The sequence below is a fragment of the Salminus brasiliensis genome, chromosome 10 (assembly GCF_030463535.1).
Source record: "Salminus brasiliensis chromosome 10, fSalBra1.hap2, whole genome shotgun sequence".
NCBI lineage: Eukaryota > Metazoa > Chordata > Actinopteri > Characiformes > Bryconidae > Salminus > Salminus brasiliensis.
The window spans coordinates 16,246,807-16,269,523 of NC_132887.1; the positions used below are offsets into that span (position 1 = coordinate 16,246,807).

At 38.7% G+C, this 22,717-nt stretch overlaps 1 protein-coding gene across 6 annotated transcripts in view; it reads right to left on the minus strand.

Moving 5' to 3' along the window:
* ralgapa2 (Ral GTPase activating protein catalytic subunit alpha 2) overlaps nucleotides 1-21,530 on the minus strand; it is a 107,412-nt gene extending 85,882 nt beyond the window's left edge. For all 6 annotated transcript variants that reach the window (XM_072689481.1, XM_072689479.1, XM_072689478.1 and 3 more), the window contains exon 1: nucleotides 21,286-21,530. In XM_072689481.1, coding sequence (XP_072545582.1) covers nucleotides 21,286-21,391 — 106 coding nt within the window. In that variant the 5' untranslated portion in view covers nucleotides 21,392-21,530. The remainder of the gene's footprint in view (nucleotides 1-21,285) is intronic.
* Between the last annotated feature and the right edge of the window lie 1,187 nt (nucleotides 21,531-22,717).

A 22,717-nucleotide genomic window follows, 5' to 3' on the forward strand; every position in this document is an offset into this window, starting at 1 on the left:
CAGCAAGGGATCCAATTATTCACAAACAAAAATGTCTGAACATGTCCAGTCACAGTGTACAGTGTGTTACCACATGTCTGAGGCTGAAAGGAGTGGTGGGGTGTGTATTCACCAACAGGACACATAATGGGTGTGAATGTTAACTGTTTAAACATTCAAAACAGTACAACAGTCACATTCAGAATGAGCAAAATGACTTGTCCCCTGTATTTACAATAACGCAGAATATTTTAAAATACAGCTATACATATTTTTTTATTAAGAAACAAAAACATTGAAAATAGATTAAAGATCAATACTGTTATTAAGTTTGGAACTTTGGAGTTAAAAATCTCTATAACCCAAAGGTCAAAGGGTCTGTATCATTAGTTTATCAGCAAAATGACCAGTCTGTGCATCTACTACTGTTAACACTACATCGCAGCTACACTGGCTAGCCTGTGTTTCAGCATGTGCTAATAGCATCGATTTTTAACAACATAACCACCAATAGTGTGCGAGACCGTACCATGTGTAGGGATGTCACGTTATACAAATTCCATTCAATACTCTGTGGTGCCTTGATGCAATACAGTACAAACTGCAGAGTTGAGCTTCACCCTAATTTTTATATCTACAGAGCTCTACTTCCAAAATAACCAGGGCTGGGTTTTCCAATAGGAGTCCATATTGGTGTACAGTTTAAAATGAATACACTCCATTTAAAACATATTTCCACTTTAATTTATCTACAAAAGTTAAATTCTGTAAACAAAAGCCTAATACTGAGGGCAATGAAAATTTTATGCAGTTTAACGATAATTCATTATACGCCTTTTCAACAATCTAGCATTAGCCTCTAATCCTTTAACACTGCAGCTCTCTATGCTACAGATAAACAAATAAGGGAGGTGGTCACATGCTAAACATGTAATTATGCCTTTCTTTGTCTTGCAACTCAAAGCTTCACACCTTTAGCGAAGCAAAGCACTGAGAGCATGCAGGAGCTGAAATCTCAGTAAAGCCTCAACATGCAACTCTGGGGAAACACTGGCATTTGCAGCCAATTTGTAGCAGCAGTGTTGGCCTGATTTCTAATAGCACTGGGACTGGATGAAAGATAATTAGAAGGAATAGATTTAATGGGCGAAATATTCTGCTGGAACGCTGCTTAGAGCCAGGCACCATCAGATCACCACTGGATAAACGCAGAATCATAAACAGGCTGATACAATGAGCTATTCATTGGTCTAATAATGTTGGCCCTAATTTAAATGCACAGGCTCTTTTAAGGGTGATGTATGGCATTTTTACTGCTTTCGTAGTCTCAAAGCAATGCACACATGATGGTCTCTCTCTATTCAATTGCCAAAAAGACCACAAGTCAAGTCAAGATAAACAGACACAACAAAAAAACAGTGTGCAGAGTGTGTGAAGAGTTAATCAGTTAGTTAATACGATTTACATCACTATATCATGCTAAATGTTTTTTTTCCATTCTTCCTCTTAATTGGGACCCTGCACTAGACAAACAAAAACATATCCCTAAGAGCATGCAGTACTAATAAACGATGGCACAGGTGTCTTATTCAGTACTTCAGTGTACCACAAACAGTCCACACTTAAAACACTTCCCACTGCCTATAGACTTTCTACAGTACTCAATTTTAACAGTACCCTGCAGTAGCCTATGTGGCTGGTTAAGCACTGAAAAAGGCCTGGTGTAGGCACAGCACAGTGTGGGGCTTCCTCTACCTCGCTTGCTCTCTTTGCTCAGTCAATAAGACCCTCTTGGTCACTTGCATGCCCTTCCCAATGAATTGCTGACCAAATATTGAAAACGGCGCACATTTACTTCAATTAACAAAATGTCTTTATAAAGGGCACTTCATTTTTCAATATTCACTAGTTCCTCAAAATGTTAAGACTATGAAGTCACAGCACCATTGTTTTAGTCAGAAAAGAAGGAAAATTCATTACCGGACAACTAATGTTGACCTTAAGGTTCCTCTACTTTCACAACTATGACACAAATATACATGTCTGGCATCAAGATATTACCAGGAGTCCTGTGGGACCTCCAAGGTCCTTATGAATGAGCCTTGGGTGTTCATGACACTGTCGCTGGTTTACTGGTTATCCTCTCTTGGACCACTTCTGGTGAGGACTAACCACTGCATACCAGAAACGCACTATAATACCTGCACCAGATGCTCTGAACCAGTCATCGAGTCATAACAATTTGAGCCAAATCAAAGATGGTCAGATCCTTGTCCTGCTTCTTGTCCTGCATCTGTCCCATATGTCCTGCTTCTAACACCACTACCTGGAGACTGTTTACTCATTGCCCAACATCCTACCTTTTGACAGGTGCTATTGTGGCAAGATCATCAATGTTATTTACTTTACCAGTAAGTGGTTTTAATATCATGGTAGATCAGTGTTTAAAACTAGTGTTGTCATTGATGGAAAAAATGGTAAATATGCATGTGCATTTAGAGTTTTCTGACACTTAATGGAATTAAATATTAAGTTCTTTACATATCATTTATGCAGAATGCACATTTCACTCGCATTTTGAGTTAAATTACATTTTTAATATTTAGCAGAACAATACATATGTTACATTCTGTCAACCTATTAACTGTTCATTAAGTTCAATAAAGTTCAATAAGACATAGATTGGTTGGTTGATAATATAGAAGTGAAACTTCTGCCCACCAGCCACATCCACATCCACATATGAAAGCAGCAATAATACTATGGGTGGAGCGCTTATCAGAGCGCCTCACATGCTCTGCTTTTCAGCACTCTTCATTGTGTTAGGTCTCTTCCTGGAAAACATGTTGACTCATCAAAAGAAGAGACACTCTAGCAGCAGACACATCCTCAGGGAGGGAGTGAACATGATATATGATTTTGGTATGGATGGAGAAAGAGAGAGGTCCCTGTGACAACATCCTGTGTTGAAGAGGAGTCCATCTGTGCAAGTTACACTGGCCTTGCACCAAGGCCATCACTGACACTCTCAATTCCTGTAAAGCTGAATGCTGAAAGCATAATTCATGCTTACTGAACCATTTCAGTACCAGCCAATTCCAATAACGTTTTAATGTGAGAGGAAGTGCGACAGTCTCTGTTCCTCTGATGACCCAATCCTAATGCAGACCCAGAGGTCATTTGACTGCTCAAAGACATTTGACTGCAGCAGCTGACTAAAGAAAAAAGGTTTGAAGATTGTAAATGATAATGCTTGACTGTAAACTAGAGTTAAGTAACACAGATCTTGTGCAGATTTTATTTTAAAAAGTACACTCAAAAAAAATAAAAGGGTCTACATAGCATCAAAAAAGGTTCCACTCTTTTTACAAGTCAGAAACCATTTTTGTTTAGAGTATATATATTCAAGAGGTAGTGATGTATGAACTAAATTAAATTTGATACCTAGGTTTATCATAACAGACCGGCCAAAAAGTACAAAACAACTTTGTGAAACAATGTTTTATGGAGAGATAAGACTTAACATGCTTCAGAGTAAGCGCACAAAATAAGGATGTGGATGAAAAAGGAACTGCTTATCCAAAGCAAACTACAAACCATGAAACAAGGTGACATGTGAATACATGGATGCCAGTGGAAACGGATTCTTCGTCTTTATTGATATTCTGGATATTCAGAATTATTCATTCATTTTCTCAGTTTTGTAAGATGGAGACAACTGCAGGTGCTCTGGTCACAAAACCAAACGCAGCTTTATCAGTTTAGATGAAGCACTATGCAAAATCTGTGAGATGAAGCCTGCACGTTGGACGTCAGCCATAGAGAAGTCATGTCAATGAGTAGGCGAAACCACACACTAAAAGAGATGCTGGTAGTGAAAGACAGAGCGGGCAAATGCGACAGCACCACCAAAAAAACAATCTTGGAGAGACAACGACCTCTGCCTTCATACCCCAGAGAGCCCAAGTAGATCACTTGGAGCAGATCACTCAGCGCATCGTCAGAAAGAGAGTTGAGTGCAGTTGGGCATATTGTTAGCTCACTCAGGTCCTCTCTAAACCACACAAGACCAACATGTTTTTCTTAGTGCACAACGAGGACTAAACTTACTTACGTTTTTTGTGACGATACAGATACGCACAGTCACTTTTACTACATTATAAAAGTTTATTGAAAAGGTACTGATCCAAAATCAAATCAGTAAACAAGCAAGGGTCAAAACCGGAGCTGTGGTAACCATAACAGAAGGGCTGAGGCAAAATCAGAAAACGAGAAACAGGTAGAGGTCTGGTATAAAAGGCAGACAAAACTGGGCAAAAGAGTCTAAACATAAAAAAGTCGGTACAGAAAGCAAAACGGAACAAATAAACACGAAGGAGATAAAAAGGGGAAGGTCGGTAATTGGGTGTAAAGAGTCATTGTGTGGGGAGAGCTTAAGCAGCGGAGCTGATGAGCTTCAGGGGCGCATTCTAAAACTCTAAGTGGTTATGTGAGCTAGCAGAGGAGTCTGGGAAATTGAGTACATATACAACGACTAGTGGTAAAATCGCATATCGTGATGCTGAGCCACCTTAAATCACTGCGGGATTAATTATTTCACTGCGACAGCCCTAATATTAAATAAACCTCAGAATAAATGCAAACAATTAATGTCATGAAGCAAAAAAGTAAATGTATTATATATTCAGTATCATATATATTTCTTATCCTTTCACAACATTTGGAAATTTAAGATTACACTCAATAAATCACTGAAAACTGTAGTCCTATTTATTAGTTGATGAATCTAATCTAATAACCATGCAAAAATAATAAAGAAATGTTAAGTAAGGGTATGCATTGAGTAACTTTGCTGTTTAAGTATACACAAGAGTTCATCAACAGATATCTGGCTCTTGAAATGTGAGCTAAAACTACATCTAACATTGTGGAAGGTACCAGCTTCCACAATGGACCAGTCACCACCTACTACACTAGGCCTTTTTCTCCTCAGTGGACCTCAGTGGATTTATGTCAGATAAATAGATTATCTCTTTCTAGCGGACATAAGCTAGGAGTAGTTATCAGTTATTCTTTATACTATAAAGAGTAAAACAATAATTTTGATGAAGAATTAAACTAAAGGCTCCCAAGCTCACATCTTGACATGTATTGACATATTTAGAGCTTGGAATATGAAGTTATGCAGCAACAATGCTAGGAAACTGAATGACTATCTGATACCAAATACACTACTACTTAACTCTCGGATGATTTTTGCATATCAGCTTACATTTACCGTTTACGACACTTGCATAAAAAATCCCTACATGTTTTATAACAAAGTATAAAGTCAGAACCATCTCAGCGCTGTTTTTGAGACCCAATACAACCTAGAACACTCTGACCCTAAACCTGAACTGAACTTTTAATTGAAGTTGGATTTTAGAAGTTCCTGTGAAAGAATACCTTAATCATGTGGACGAATTGTTTTGGTGCTTAAAACAGGTTAACCAGATGCTTAGGTTCACAAAAGTAGTAATAATGTAGTATATAAACGGTGACCGGCATTGTCCATTGGTCAGTTTCACACAAATCCACTAATTACAGATGAGAGTCAGTTGACGGACACACAAATCAACCAGTCATGGGAAGAGGCAGAAATGAGTATCTCAACCCATCTTCATCGCTTAATAACTCCAGAGAGTCATTAACAATCTGGCAATCAAAAGGGTGGGCTCTACAGATTCAGGAAAAGAACCATCCTTCTGGCCCATATTAATCACAAAGATAATAATAGAAACATTGAGCAAATTCAACACACATGTACATTCGCAGACTCCAGAGGGTTAGGTCTAACTCAACGGTTTCATTTTTTTCATAACTAGTTACAAGTAACAAGATTTATCAATTGTTAGAGCTGCAATGAACATTCAATAATATTTTAGCAATGTCCTCCCATTTCAAGTCAAGTGTCAAGTCAAGTGGGTTTATTGTCATTTCAACTACATACAGAGTACACAGTGAAACGAAACAACGTTCCTCCCGGACCATGGTGCAACATAGACAGTGCATACAAGACACAAGTGCAACACAAACAAACAAGTGCGGACAGACAACACAGTACAGACAGAGGATAATAAATAATGACTGTAGTGTGCAAGTTGTGCAATGTGCGATAAATAGAGTCCAGTGAGGTAGTAAAGTTGGAGGATAAGGAGGATGTCCTGGAGTTAAATAAAATACACATCGAAATAAATGACCATTATTAATGCAGTTAACAAAAAAGCAAGGTATTATTTGTTTATTTAGCCTCCGATTTCATTTTTTTTTCTACAGCATTTGGATATTCAAGATAATGTGGCCAACTGAGGTCAATCAATGCATTCAGCATATTTTTATATAAGGCAGATCAAAGAACTGTGCTTGTGCTGCCTGTGTCTGTGAATATAACACCAACAACTGGCATGTGTTTATATGTGGGGCAAGCAGTCAGACTAAAGATGACTGGATCAGATCTCTCGAGTGGGATGCATGTCATAAACCCATCAGAGCTTGTCAAACTGCTCTCTACATCCCTCAAACCAGAGGCATGACCTGTCAAGCCAATCTGCATGGTGTCACGGATGGAAAGAAAGCGCACTTATAGACACAGAGAGGACAGGAGGGATATTAGATAAGACCGAAATCTATGCTGCAAAGACACCACCTAATTAGGGAAATCTAATTTATTGCAATACACATTAAAGACACGTTTCTAAAAAGTACACCCTTTTAAAGCATGTTCAAGAGGCACCTATACAAAATCAGAACTGCACATACTGTCTATGACACAGTGACTTTACTTCAGCTGTCGCTCAGGAATGGGTATCAGGCCACAGAGTAAACAAAAAACCTGTTCTGCAGCAAGTTTGAGCCAAACACCCATTTCCAACACCTTTGTTTATAAGAAAAAGAAAAAAACCCATATGCAACATATCTATAGACTGGTCTAATTATATATATATATATATATATATATATATATATATATATATATATATATATATATATAGCATGATTACCACTCACAAATTTAAATATTTTGTTTAGTCAAATGCTTTGGACTAACCCAACTTGCACCAACCTGCACCCGTCTTACAATTCTAAGCAAGGATACACCAATATTATTGTTTTTCCAGATCTTGACCCACACCCAGTTTCATTCATGAACAGAAATGACACTTTTTCAAGTTCCACTTTACTTCTCTTTTCTTATTCATTTTGTCCTGGTCAGGGTCATGGTGGGTCTAAAGCATACCCAGGACCATTTGGTGCAGAAATACCCCCTGGACAGAGCACCAGTCCATCAGAGGGTACCACATACACAACCATTCATTCACACATTTACACCTAGGGGCAATTTTACTATGGCCAAATTATTTGTTTTTGGAAGGTGGAAGAAAACCCGCGCCTGGAGGAAACCCACACAGACATCCACGACTCCAGGCACCTGGAGGTGTGCAGCAACTTTAGCAAAATCAAATAAAATACCTATGTTCAGTAAAACAAGAACATGGAACTAGCTTTTTAAAGAAAGACTTATCTTGAAGTCTTTCTTTCTTTTTTTTCAGATTTTACCCATTTCTCCTATACCTCAGGACACTAACTTTGTCTTTCTAAAAGATTTATTGCCAAACTGCAACAGTAAAGAAGAAAAGAATGCACGTCAGTTGTGCACGACAAGTTTCAAATGTAAGTGTTAAGTTAGGGCTACCAACATAAATCCTGAGTGGGGAAAGTGGGGAAACACAATTAGCTACCACCATAACCTTGTGAATACCAGACGAACACCAGACGTCAGTAAAAAAAAAAATCAGTAATAGCACAGCTTAAAATGAAATGTGTGAATGGCATATTCACCATAGTAACATTAAATAAATAAATAATGATATACTAATACACAGATTGTTGAATGTAAACTAATACAATGTGGTTAAATATCCATAATCTTTCAGTACTTTGTATTATCCAAAGAAACCATGGAACCACATAAATGAAGTGTATGTGTACTGGTCCGGCTCACATTATTTATATAACCGCCTAGAATTGTAAAATTGGCTATGGATAGCATTTGTTTCCAATTTCTATTTTGCATGTTGAACTATAAACTATGTCAATATTGCACAACATATAGTACCACACTAGTTATTTATTTGTTTTTTTGTTTTTTGGAAGTTAATGCGAGAGGGATGATGGCGGGCTGTTTCCTGGAGATTTGAGCATAGCTTCTGTAGCAGCTGTTAAGGCGTTATAAGGGAACAACAAGTGAGGAAAACAACGACTGTGTGCCGAAAGGCATATAAAATATTCAGCACGGGCCACTTAGGGAGAAAATAACATGCTCTCTGATATCCAGACATATTGCTAACAGGAAGAAAACAATACAAACCATACACACTTATTTGTTTACATGAATACAGAATTACTAAGAACAACTACAACACTGACCTGTTCCTGCCAAATGAAGTCATTTTTAAAGAAGCTTATGGTCAGATAATAATAAAACATGTTCTACTGCATCAGGGCCAGACTGTCGTATGGTTACGAAGGAGGGGAAGAAAAGCTGTTCAGTAAATAATTTGGTTTCACAATTATTTGGGTGTACTCAAGTATCCGCCCAATACACGTGCCATTAAATGGTTTCCACTCTGCCCAAATTGTCTCAAATCATAAGTAATGTCACATGCAAAATCACAGCCAACCCTGAACAATGATATAACACTGAATAATAGTGGTGATTCACCCCAGGTCTGGAAGATGAGCTACAAGTCACACAAGAGTTTGTATACATGCTTTTAAAATGAGCGGAACTAATAATAAAATAACTGAAATACTTCAACTCTAGTTCAAATAAGTGACAAAGGCCCACTATGAATATTGCCTAAATACTGACTCTCTGGGACTTCCGTCATGGGCTTGGGCGACTCCACATCACAGCCAAGACAGGCTGGCGAGGCCTCTACATTGTGGCTTGGTGTAGGGGTGAGCGATATGGTAAAAATACTATATCACAATATTTGATTTGATTTGATTTTTTTTCACAATACACAATATTTATCATGATACATGTAATCACAGACTAAAACATCAGTAGAGACAGATTCTTATAAACTACTATTCAGATACTCTTGAATACTAAAATAGTGATTTTTATTTAACATCTCCTGCACTTCATCTTTTATTAAAGATAAAGATTTATTAAAGATAAAGATAATTAAACCAGTCTTATTACGCTGCTTGTAATGAAACCTGCAGCTGATAAGTGTTTATTAAGCACTAACAGAATCCTCGAAATGCTTAGAAAAGCATATTGTTATCACAATAAAATTTATCACAATACGATAAAAATATCGTCATATTGCCCAGCTCTAGCTTGGAGCCCTCAAATGCCACCACCGGAGTGACTGACCTTCAAATTTAGATTGAATGTGACTTCCACCCTCCTTTATTTTGCTAACATTTTTGAGTTTGAGAAAGGTGCTTTAAAAAACAAAATCTTTAAAACAAAATTATTATCATCATCATCATCATCATCATCATTATTATTACTGTCATTATTGTGAAGCATTACGAATGCTGATTGAGAACACCTGCAGCTAAGTCTAGAGATAGAATAGGCTGTGCGCTGCCTTAGTGGAGTTCAGCACAGTGACTGTTCATATTTACCTACTGGAGTTGTGATCTGCCAGGCAGGGAGGTGGCAATTTGACACTGCTGAAACTTTCCCTCTCAGTGCTCAGAGCAGATAAGCTCAGTAGCTTAGCAGCGTTTAACGGCTAAGCAGTACGCAGCACTTCTGACTTCTCGGGTCACTCTCAAATGCCTCACTTAATGAATCAGTGATGTCATGCCGAGAGCAGGAACTCTGCTAACATTCCACTGTGAAAGCTGGTCTATGAAGTGGCATGTGGAGTGGATTAAACTACTGAATTAGAAAATTTAACAGTCTGCAACATAATCAGCTGTGTGTCCTCCTGGTTTGAGTGTCTAGAATCTGTCAAGAACAATGCAACACAGCTAATCTGTGAAAGTTATCCAAAAAGTCACAGTGCGTTTTCCCTGTTTGTTAAAGGTTTAATTAGTCGGGTTAGGTGTCCTGGAAATGACCGATGTCCAAGACATCTGCACAACTCAAAGCTATTTTTTTGCCTCTGTAACTCTTCCCAAGTTGTATGCTTGAAATGTAAGAAACGCAGTGCTCTGCAGCGAGTCTGCTCTGAAACACCCAGTGGAAAGCTTTGTATCACTATGCTCAATAATCAGTCAAATAAAATACAGCTGATAGATGATACTTGTACAGAGAAATAAATATATGAATAAAAAACCACCTTAAAAACACATCCTTAAATGAGCCAACACCCAAGTGTTACATTACTATTCAGGAATTTCATCACAAGAAGACGGAGAGACAGGAGACAGAAAATGTTAAAAAAAGACTGTAAAAAAGATGACAGCTTGGCTTGTACTATGCAAGCATGCTTTTCATTTTACACTCCAAAACATGAGAAGCCTTAATGTGAGTGCACGGTCAACGACACTTTGTCATAACAAAGGCAAAGGTAACTTTTTCTGTTAACTGAATGAACTACTCTTGCTGATGTTAGCTAGATCCAGAAACAATGAAAATATATTTCTTGGACAAAGAAATAGAAAAATAGAGAAAAACCCTCATGTAGAATATCCCATCTTTCTGTAGCAGCTCTAGGTGGGATGTTTTGTAAACAGTGTTTGTGTTTGTTAAAAGTGCCACAGAATACATCTACTAATTATTTTAAATTGTAGTTGTAATGCCACTTGACTATAGTTTCGCTTTTAGCCTAGCATGGATACCCACTTGTCTTCCCAGCTTTTGATTCCTTGTGTCCCGCTTTCGAATGCCCCGTTTTACCAGATCAGGTTTCACGAAATGGCACTGCTTTCCGATATATAGCAGTCTGGTGGTAATATGCGGCTTTCACAATTGCTACTGTTGCATATTTCTGCCGAATATAGATTCAAGTAAGACTACAAGTAAGAAAAACATTATGTTTTCCGGACAGCATTAATTAGGGCTAGAAGGGCTTTTGCTAGTGGCACTGCTTTGTCAGAAATGTTAAGTAATAGTCCTGGAGTTGGAATTGGTCCATTTTACAGGCTTGTTTTGGTTATGCGGGATTTTCTTTCCATTATAGATACAACGATTTACTTCTATGCACCAAACTGTCTTTATGCAATGATGCCAATGTAAATATTAAGATAAAATTAGAGGTTTCCACATAAGCAATGCCTTCCCTCACAAAACATGAATGAGGGCTTCAAACTTTCCAGTGGTCCACATGTTTCCTCAAGATCAAAATCTGAGCTGGAGAAGCTAGCAAATATAAATGGTCTGTTAGTTGCAAACTACTCCTAATGCATCAATGTTACGCAAGTCAAGCCATTCTCCCCTCATGATCTTACACACAGGCACACCACTGTCATACCTTGGCTATGCAGTAAACTGAAGCGGCAGACAATAAAGTGACTTTGAGCAAGCTCATCAGCATGCTTCGGGTGAAAGACGAGAGTCAGGATGCTCCACTCTCTATTCATCTCTTCAGTAATGTTCAACCTCCTCAGAAGTAGGTCACTGTGCAATCTAACACATTCAACTAAGCCTATTGTATGAGACTGCAGAGAAAACTACAGACAGTATATCTATCTATATATGGGTCATTCTTCCCTGGACCACTTTTGGTAGGCAGGTACTAACAACTGCATAACAAGACCATCTACACACAATATCTGAGTTTTTGGAGTTCTGACCTAGTCCTCTTGTCATCACTCATATATATATATATATATATATATATATATATATATATATATATATATATATATATATATATATATATATATGGTCGCCTGCATTAGTACACTAGGTGTACTAATTTTGTAGCATTTTATACAGTGCAGTGTTTCTATGAAGCAGAAGATTATCTGAGGACTGCAGCTGGAACAAGGAAGTCACACTCTCAAGATAGAAATAGGGACTGTGAAACACTGTCTAAGCCCTGTACACTACTGTACTGTTAAAGGACATTCACTGGTGGTATGTTGTTACTTTGTTGCAATGTATTAATCATACAAATATTTATATATATGCAGAGTGGTTTAGTGTGAGATGTGGAGGTGACTGAAACCAGATGTCCTAAGCATTTATGCTCCTGTTAACTGCGTATAAAAACTATGTATTTATGGAGAGGTACATTCAGACAAAAAATTCTGAATAATTTTCAGATTTAACACTGTTTTATCATGATCATATTTTAAACAACTCTTAAAGACTCAACACTTAAAGTTTACATCTCACCTTAATTCACTTAAGCGGAAATTGTCAAATATGGTGGAATTTAACAAACACAAGTCATTCATATAGGACTCCTAAAGAACAGGTTAACGTAAGCATTACAGTAAAACTATTATCTGAGAGCAGGCTTGACCACTCCATGCCACTCCTTCTCCTACTACGGCTCTTCCTGGTCATTACGTGATGCAATTATGACAAAAGCTGTCATCATGAAAGCAGATATGGCACTCCTAAAGGTTTTTTAATGCCACCTAACCTGTATTGCACCACCTCCTGGATTACCACAATGGGACTACAGCATTGCCACTGGCAAAGATATAGTCTTACAGGACTGGAATTTGTCAACAAGTTCACAAAACCATAATGTGACTCGAAGATGAAGTTCTCAGGATTCCAGACGTGACACAAATAACCTATGTTTAAGACCCACAATGTGGGGAGTTTAATCCAGGAAAACAAACACCAAAAGCAAGGGACATCATTTCAGGAACGATGTTACAGCTGCACAATACAAACAAAATAGCGTGATTATGCTGTATATCACAACTGCAATATAAATTGCAGTGTATTTTTAATAAAATCTTTGAATATAAGAACAGGTTCTTAAGACAGTGATTAAGAAAAACAGAACATTACACACTGTCAGACATTTAACATCACATCTGAGACTCTTTCATATATATATATATATATATATATATATATATATATATATATATATATATATATATATATATATATATATATATTATATAAACAATTGTGGATTGTTGACGAACACAACTTCTAACAGGCCAGTTGGTCATTTGCATCAACTAGCCAGACATTCAAACAAAGATGCAAATGTAATGAAAATACAGATATCAGTTTGGATATAACCTGATGGAAACAGGTTATATATATACAGTGCCCTTCATAATTATTGGCACCCCTGGTTAAGATGTGTTCTTTAGCTTCTAATAAATTGAGTTTTTTTCTAAATAATATAGGACCACGATGGAAAAAAGAGCAAAATCCAACCTTTAACTCAAATGAATTTATTCAGTAGGAAAAAAAGTCCCACATTAAGAAATATTTGTTTAACATCAAATCATGTGTGCCACAATTATTGGCAGCCCTGATGTTAATACTTTGTACAACCCCCTTTTGCCAACAAAACAGCACCTAATCTTCTCTTATAATGTTTCACAAGATGGGAGAATACAGATAGAGGAATCCATTCCTCTTTGCACAATCTCTCTAAATCATCCAGCGACCTGGGTCCTCTCCTCTGCACTCTCCTCTTCAGCTCACCCCACAGGTTTTCAATGGGGTTGAGGTCTGGGGACTGAGATGGCCATGGGAGGAGCTTGATTCTGTGTGTGGTGAACCATTTCTGTGTAGATTTACATATTTCACAGTGGGCATGAGGTGCTTTTCTGCATTCTCAGCTCTTGTGTTACGCCAGACCCACTTAGAGCATTTGTTGCCAAAAAGCTCTATCTTAGTTTCACCTGACCAAAGCACACGGTCCCAGTTGAAGTTCCAGTACTGCTTAGCAAACTCCAAATGTTTGCGTTTATGATTGTGAGTGAGAAAAGGTTTTTTCCGTGCATGCCTCCCAAACAGCTTGTTGGCATGCAGATAGCGCCTGATGGTTGTTTTGGAGACTTTGTGACCCCAAGAAGCTACCATTTGTTGCAATTCTGTAACAGTGAGCTTTAGAGACCTTTTTATTTCTCTTATCATCCTCCTCACTGTGCGTGGTGGCAAAATAAACTTGTGTCCTCGTCCAGGCTTGTTTACCACTGTTCCAGTTGTTTTAAACTTCTTAATAATTCCTCTGACAGTAGATATGGACAGGTGTAGGTGAGTGGCTATTTTCTTGTAGCCATTGCCTGACTTGTGGAGGTCAACACACATCTGCCTTACTTGAATGGTATGTTCCTTTGTCTTTCCCATGTTGAAGAGAAATGGCCTCTGTGTCACGTCATATTTATACCCCAGGGAAACAGGAAGTTGTGAATTACTAATTAAATGTTCCTACATACTCTACAACTTCGTAAACAACTGTAGAATTGACAGAAATACTTTAATTACATTTATTTCCTAAGAAATGTTAGGGGTGCCAATAATTGTGGAACAGGTGATTTTATGAAGAATAATTATTTCTTAGTCATTTCTTAGTTTTTCCCCTTAAAATTCACTTGAGTCAAAGGTTGGATTTTACTCTTTTTTCCATCGTGGTCCTATATTATTTAGAAAGAAAACTCAATTTATTAGAAGCTAAAGAACACATCTTAACCAGGGGTGCCAACAATTATGGAGGGCACTGTGTATATATATATATATATATATATATATATATATATATATATATATATATATATATATATACACACACACACACACACATACATACATACATACATACAGTGAGGAAAATAAGTATTTGAACACCCTGCGACTTTGCAAGTTCTCCCACTTAGAAAACATGGAGGGGTCTTTTCATCTTAGGTGCATGTCCACATGTCACAATGTATAATTTTTTTAATAATTTATTTGTGTGTTACTGCTGCAAATAAGTATTTGAACACCTGTGAAAATCAATGTTAATATTTGGTACAGTAGCCTTTGTTTGCAATTACAGAGGTCAAAGGTTTCCTGTAGTTTTTCACCAGGTTTGCACACACTGCAGCAGGGATTTGTCCTCACAGTAGGGATGGTGTTTTTGGGATGGTACTCATCATTCTTCATCCTCCAAATACGGCGAGTGGAATTAAGACCAAAAAGTTCTATTTTGGTCTCATCTGACCACAGAACTTTCTCCCATGACTCCTCTGGATCATCCAAATGGTCATGGGCAAACTTAAGACGGGCCTGGACGTGTGCTGATTTAAGCAGGGCAACCTTACGTGCCATGCATGACTTTAAACTATGACGTCTTAGTGTATTACCCACAGTAACCTTGGAAACAGTGGTGCCAGCTCTCTTCAGGTCATTGATCAGCTCCTCCTGTGTAGTTCTGGGCTGATTCCTCACCTTTCTTAGGATCACTGATACGCCACGAGGTGAGATCTTGCATGGAGCCCCAGTCCGAATGGAGATTGACAGTCATGTTTAGCTTCTTCCATTTTCTAATATATGCTCCAACAGTTGATCTTTTTTCACCAAGCTGCTTGGCAATTGCCCCGTAGCCCTTTCCAGCCTTGTGGAGGTCTACAATTTTGTCTCTGGTGTCTTTGGACAGCTCTTTGGTCTTAGCCATGTTAGTAGTTGGAGTCTTACTGATTGTGTGGGGTGGACAGGTGTCTGTATGCAGCTAACGACCTCAAACAGGTGATTCTAATTTAGAATAATAAGTGGAGTGGAGGTGGACGTTTTTAGAGGCGGACTAACAGGTCTTTGAGGGCCAGAATTTTTGCTGATTGGCAGGTGTTCAAATACTTATTTGCAGCAGTAACACACAAATAAATTATTTTAAAAATCATACATTGTGATTTCCATATTTTTTTTTTTAGATTATGTCTATGGACATGCACCTAAGATGAAAATTTCAGACCCCTCCATGATTTCTAAGTGGGAGAACTTGCAAGTCGCAGGGTGTTCAAATACTTATTTTCCTCACTGTATATGTATTACACACACTGTTGTTTTCCTTTGGCTGTACTACAAATGTAATAAAGTTCATTTTGAGAGGGAAACCATAGCTATATGTGTGAGGCCACTCAAATAATAACCAGGCTGTGTTAGTCATGTGTCTGTATGACAATGATGAATGAGTCTTCCACAAACTCCCTTATTGTACACTCTCCTGCATAGTATTGAAGACAGCTCTTTGACACACACACTTTGCTCTCTCACACACTCACACACTCACACACTCACACAAAGGGCATCTGGCATTACTAGTAATTTGTTTGTAATTCATACAAAGACCAGGCTGCAGAAGGTGTTAACAGTTTTCTTTTCATGTTTCATAGAGGAAATTAGTTATAATAATAACAAACAAATAAACAATTAGTCATGAATGCAATAAAGGTGAACTGATAATGCCCTCTTTACTGTTGAGGCTTTGTAGACGGCAGTCCTTGTTGCTGTAGCAGGATGAGGGAGGTAAAAACAGGCGGTGTGTGTGATCAGGTGCTCTGGTAATTACCAAACCTAGTACTTCATTACTTTGTGTGTCATCCAAACTCAGCCAGGCCCAGCCAGGCATGATATGCATCCACGGCAGCTTTAACCCCAGAATCAAAGTCTAGCACATGTATGTAGATTACCTCTAAATGAAGAAGTTAGTAGCACGATTTCTCAATATGGCTGACATTTACGGTTACTGCATTTGGCTGAAGCTCTTATACAGAGCGTCATGTTACATAAGTAGGAATGCAGCAAGGACTGCTGCTCAACAACCATCATCTTTTATTCTGGAGTGAGTTCTAAGTGACAAATGTAGCAAGAGTGTTTTTGCACAAAAAAGACCCCAAATTTTGGAGTGTATCACCCCTATTTCCTTTCTGCTTCTGTTCAATGCAGAACATATAACTGCACTTGACCAGTGTAGCTGGTTTCAAGGAGTAGTTACTGCTACTGTGCTTTATTTATAAGTTAACATGCCAACCAGTGTGGTCCAGCATTACTGTTGCACAGTGTTACTGTAATTGCTGAAGCCCTAATATCCACTGACACATTCCAGTTACAGGAAGTGAAAGTAAAATGAAAGTCAAAAAGACAAAAAGAAGATCTGGTGGCCCCAACATCCAGTACCCTCATCACTCACCCCTACTTCCTATCTGTACAGGAAGCAGGCAGTGGGAGGAAATCCTTCATTTATGAAAACTCAGCCCCCTTGGAAGCCCCCACGTGATCAAGAGTGCCCTAACATGGTAAATAGACCTGCCTTATCTAGCCAGACCCATACAAACAAAAACAGCACACACAGAAGTTGGACATGGTCAACTGGTCTGTGACCCTTGCACAGCAGTCTTGACATTGAACTATTCGCAGACTCAGCAAGTACAGCTCTGACGTTCTGTAATGTTTACACACGGACTGACTTTACAAACATAGGGAGGTATAAACATTGCAGAAGATGTAATAACTGTACAAACTGGTATAAAATATTATACCTTTGTGCCACCTGAGTATTAATAACGTTCTGTAGTTGTGGCTGCTTGTTTGCTCAAAGAGAGCTTCCTGTAGACCTGCCAGACATTTCAAAATGCTCTATAAAGGAGCACGGCTATTTTAAAAATATCTTCCTGTGTCTTCCTGTCATGTAATAAAAAAATAGACATGGTTCTGTGTTCTGGTATTTCAGTTTTAAAGAGTAATTGAAGGTGATATCAGCGCTGTTTTGTAATTAGGTTGCTGTGCAGACAGAATTTGCAGTACAAAGCCTTACTTTCCGGCCCATCTGGTTCATTTTTAAGTCTGGCATTTCAGGAAGGAGGTTAGTATGGATGAAAATATAGCTTGTGATGTGTCCAAACACAATGCCACTCTGTCAATAAACAGAGGCTAGCAGAGCCTAACCTGCTCACGTGTCAACATTCAATTAGTAGTACATGTTTACTCCAGTCAAACATCAGACATATAATTAACAGCAGAAACATCAGACCCAAATAAAAAAAGACATTTTTTCAATGAAAAAGGCTGCATGATGAACAGCTTAAAGCAGACATGCACTAGTACGGGAATTGCTGGTCAATTCCAATATCTAGGCAGGTTTCTTGTTCATGAGGGTGGATCATATGATATAAATGATCTTCGTTTCCCTCACTATGCTGAACTAAGTTTAGTTAACTAAAACTACCCATGCTGTATTTGTAATTTAAAGTTGTAATGTAAAATCAGCATAGAATGAAGAAAATCATTATAACTGTATGATCGCAATATGATTGCCATGCCATGCTCTACATGTACATATCTTGATATTTCACTCATACTCATACATATCAAAGAACAAAAAACACTTCTCTGTACACACACAAATATATTACATGCCGTTTTATTCTAAATGTTTTGGCGCATTCGGTGTAATGACTTTGTTTTGGTTTTGTCTTGATTTCATTGAGATGGTCTAAGACCTTGTTTTGCAAATCAGACCTGAAGCATGCTATTAACTGTAATTAGTAACTGTCAGCTAAATAAATTTAAAAAAAGAAAATAAAAGTAACAGATGCCCACAAAGCAGGAAAAGGTTAAAAGGAGAATATATGATTGTTCACTAGAAACGGTGGAGGTCAAGATAAAAAAGGACAACCAAGAAAACTCCTGGAGAGAACTGCATGTATGTTGATAGGAAAGTCCAATGGAAACTGCCAAAACATGATTGGAGTTTCAAGAGGTTGGTGCACCCTTCCACCGTGCAGCGTGCATGCAGTCACAATCTTCAGGGAAGAGACATCAGAAGGAAACTTTAACTGTGACCTTGTCACAAAACTCAACATATTAAATGTGCTACAAAAAATCTAGACAAGCCAGGAGTCTGTGCTGTGGACTTATGACTGGTCTTAAGCAGCAACGGTAGGTTTAGAGAAAATGCTTTTATTGAAAAGAACACTTTGCCAACTGTAATCTTGGGTGTCTATCTAGTATGCTTTAGGGTTGTGCTGCTGTCAGCATCATTGGTAATATTGCATACGTGAGCGAGGGACGAAAGAATTCCACAAAATATCAGCAAAATCTGAATGGAGATGTCAAACCATTTGTTTAAGCATTGAAGATAAAAAGGCAATGACTTCTATACAACAGCGTAATGATCCAAATCATACCAAATCAAAATCCACCAACTACTTGGGGAGACATAAACTAAAGTTTTGAAAGTGGCCCTCACAGTCCCTTGACTGAGACCTTTCACAACCTCTGACTGCACAGAACACACTCGGCTTTAAAGGTAACTTAAAATTATTCATTATTTAAAGATTTATGAAAAACAAAATACATTAGAATGTGATGTGCAGAGGATGTTTACACTCCACATTTCAATAAAGACTTATAACAAATCTCTCAACTTTTTTTTATGTCTGAAAGTCATTAAAAAGTATTATATGTTCTTGCTGAATAAGTACAAACACAAGTTGATGAGCTTGCATAACAAAGCTGAAGACACTAAAAAAAGCATGCTGAGCTTTGCAGCCCTTCAGAACCTTTTGGAAAACAGGCGTCATTTAAGGTTAAGGTTATGCCACTACTGCTGCTCATAAGATACAAGGTCTGACGTCAAACTTTGCAAACTTCTACAGACTGAAATTCTTGAAAAGGAGAATTGTGCTGCATGGGGAGGGCACTAGTGTTGTGTAGACCAAGGCAGGTGAACTAAATCTCTGACAGAGAACAATCACACTAGGTTTAGAACGATCTGCTCTGAGAAAGCATTTACATACTCCCACATTTACAAGAAACCCAGCCTAACTCACATAGGCCTATGCTTCAACTGAACATAATTTAAAAAAATATATAGCTGTGCCCTGTTTTCCCTGAAAATAGCTCAGGCTGACCCGGCTTCAGTTTGCTGGGACTCAAATATGTATAAGCGATAAATAACAAGTAATTCTGTTTTGCTTGTCAACAGCAGGACTATATTGGTTTGCTGCTGGTCATGTGTCTCACTGGGACACTGGGACAGGAAGTATCTGTGGCAGTTAGTAACCTGAGCACTGTAATAAAATAAAATTCTGGCCTACCCAACGGCACATATACCCTCATGAACTTTTGACACGCTGCCTCTATTTAAACGTCAACACTGGCCGTCATTTTCTTAATATTATAACAAGGTTGTAAAACACTGTAATCATTGCTCCCAACAGTTTTATGCATTGCTTTACATGTGCAAGCAAATGTTGCACAAACACCTAATACAGGCTTCAGAGTTATACTGACTATATTTTGCTGCCATGCTAAAACATCCATCTCAAAATCTCCATTTTTGCTGTTTGTCACACTGACGTTTGAGTAGACGATTTCATGAAAGTTCATGAATGAATGATTGGATGAATTTGGAAAAGCTTCAAAATGACTTAGCTACAAGATATAAGATGCAAGGTTGTGTGTGACAGCAACAATATTCAAGTGACAATACTGTCACTATTTCTTCCAGACACGTCCTTTAGGTTTAGCTAGCTAGCTTTATACAAAGCATAGCTACTATTTGACAGGACAGCAGTCTGTAGTAGAGTCCTGTTATGCATAATATATAGGAGCGAACATGTAATGCGGTCTACTACTATTTAAAGCGTCCAAAATACCCCAAGCTAGGCAAGAGACGTGCTAAATGGTGGTGTTTGTCTCAGGGTGACATAAGGATAGCCATACAACGTTGCTGCAGCTGCTGTCAAGCAAAGCAAAGAGCTCAGCTTCTTCCGTTGCTACAACGTAGTTAGTTAGCTAGCACTAACAGACAAGTGTGAGCAATGGGGCATTTTAGGAGCGGGACACAATAGGCAGGTTGAATGGCCTGACCATTTCACTGTCAACTATTTGTCTCCTTTAGCTTTAATAACAATAGCAGGCTGCCTTGTGCCTGTCTGAAGAGGCTAGTACGCTAGCTAGCAAGATAGCAAGCTAGCCCGCTAAGGCAGAACATTATAGCTAGGTTAGCTCCTGCTGAACAATTAAACCCAAATGACACCTGACTCTAACGTTAGCTAGCCCCGAGAGCCAGCCGGCCACAGAACAAACAACACGCCGCATTCACAGCACCTTCATACCGCTTATTCGAGGAGCTAACCTCGGCGTTTGTCTTGGCTTATTATCGGGAAAATAGGCAGGTTCATTCAGTGAAACAAAGGCACGTCGTCTTGCATTGTATGTAGCTAGCTAGCAGGCTGGCTGGCTGGCTGGCTAATTGGTTGGCTGAGGCCACACACACACACACACACACACACTGAGAGAACACCTAGGTTAGCTAGCCTGCTAGCTGCTATAGCTAGTGAGTGTGCTGTCACAGCATCCGAGCTGGAAGGCTTCTCACTCACCTAACAGTGAGCGGAGATGCTTCAAGCGGGTTATAACATCCTTCTTTGGGTCCAGAACTTTCTGTGTAGATTTCTTGACGTCTCCATAACCCCTTCGAGTGAACATTCCGCTGTAAAAGTCAATGTTGGAGCCCGCTTTACCGCCTCTCTACCATTCAGTCGGTGTCCTATGAGCCCCTGCTCTCCCGGTTGCTGTGCGCTTGACTGTATTCCAGCGGCCGCCTGCCCTGCTCGCGGGGTGAGTAAACACGGAAGCACACACAGCTCTGCCTCTGGCCAGATACGCCCCTCCATACGCCCCCCTGAGCACGTATAGCGATGTTTTATCTGAACTCTTTCTACATAAAAATAATCTGCAGTTGTTAAATTTCTTAAATTCCACGTCCAGTAAGTTAGTAATATATTAATCACAATAAAAAAAATATCCATACATGAGTGGGCTATTAGTGCGCTGCACGTCGCAAAACCAACAATAGTATCTTAATTATTTATAACAATTATTATATTTAATATATAGCTTGTCATAGATTAAATATAATAATATATTTAAGATATATATATTAGTTTTTTATTTAAAAACTATGGTTATTTAGGCCTCATATTCAAAGTCATTAAAGTAGTCTCCCAATCTACACTTTATGAGTAGTTATTAAAAATAATGTAAGACATATAGACTACATTTATGTACGTGAGGTTTGTTTTTGTTGTTGTTTTTTTTAGTTTTGCATCCAATCAAAAAATGAACACGATACTCAAGCGCGCCACCTGGTGTCAAGCACTGCAATGACGTCAGTGCAATTTTCTAGCCCCTGACCTTTTTGCTGGCTGCAGTAGGAAGACATGAGACACCGAAATGCGGTTGAAATGCCCCGTCTGCCTCATACGTTTACACAAACTGGAGATTCATCTCATTAAGGTAAAATATGTGGCACAAATATCTCTCTCACTCATGCGTGCCCCCCGCGCCACCCCCAATACAAATCAGTCCTCAACGTATGCAGAGACATTTTTGTTATGACACTGGGTCTGCACCCCTCTGTGTTGGCTCTGGATGGGCACAGTTGAAGGGCACTGGGTCAACCCGGAGCTTTCTCTCTCCTTGGCAAGCGCTGCCTTCTGCCTTTCACTGGAGCCGGCGACTGAAAGCTTTTACTGGCCAATAAAGAAATGTAATTTGATGGCAGACAGGCCTCCTGCGGCGTAAGTGAACTGAGGGTCTCGCTGCATTAAGACAAGTTCAGCTTCCAAGTGATTTTAATTGATTTTGCAGATGATTAACACTGTGAAGAGCAGTGGAGGCTGAAATGTTTGAGAGAAGACGGTACTGAAGACGGCTGCTTAAGACTTGGGTGGGTGATTGAATAAATGTAATAACTTGGAAATGGCATTCTGGATTTGCTTGACTTGTTTATCCTCTAATCCCCCAGCATCT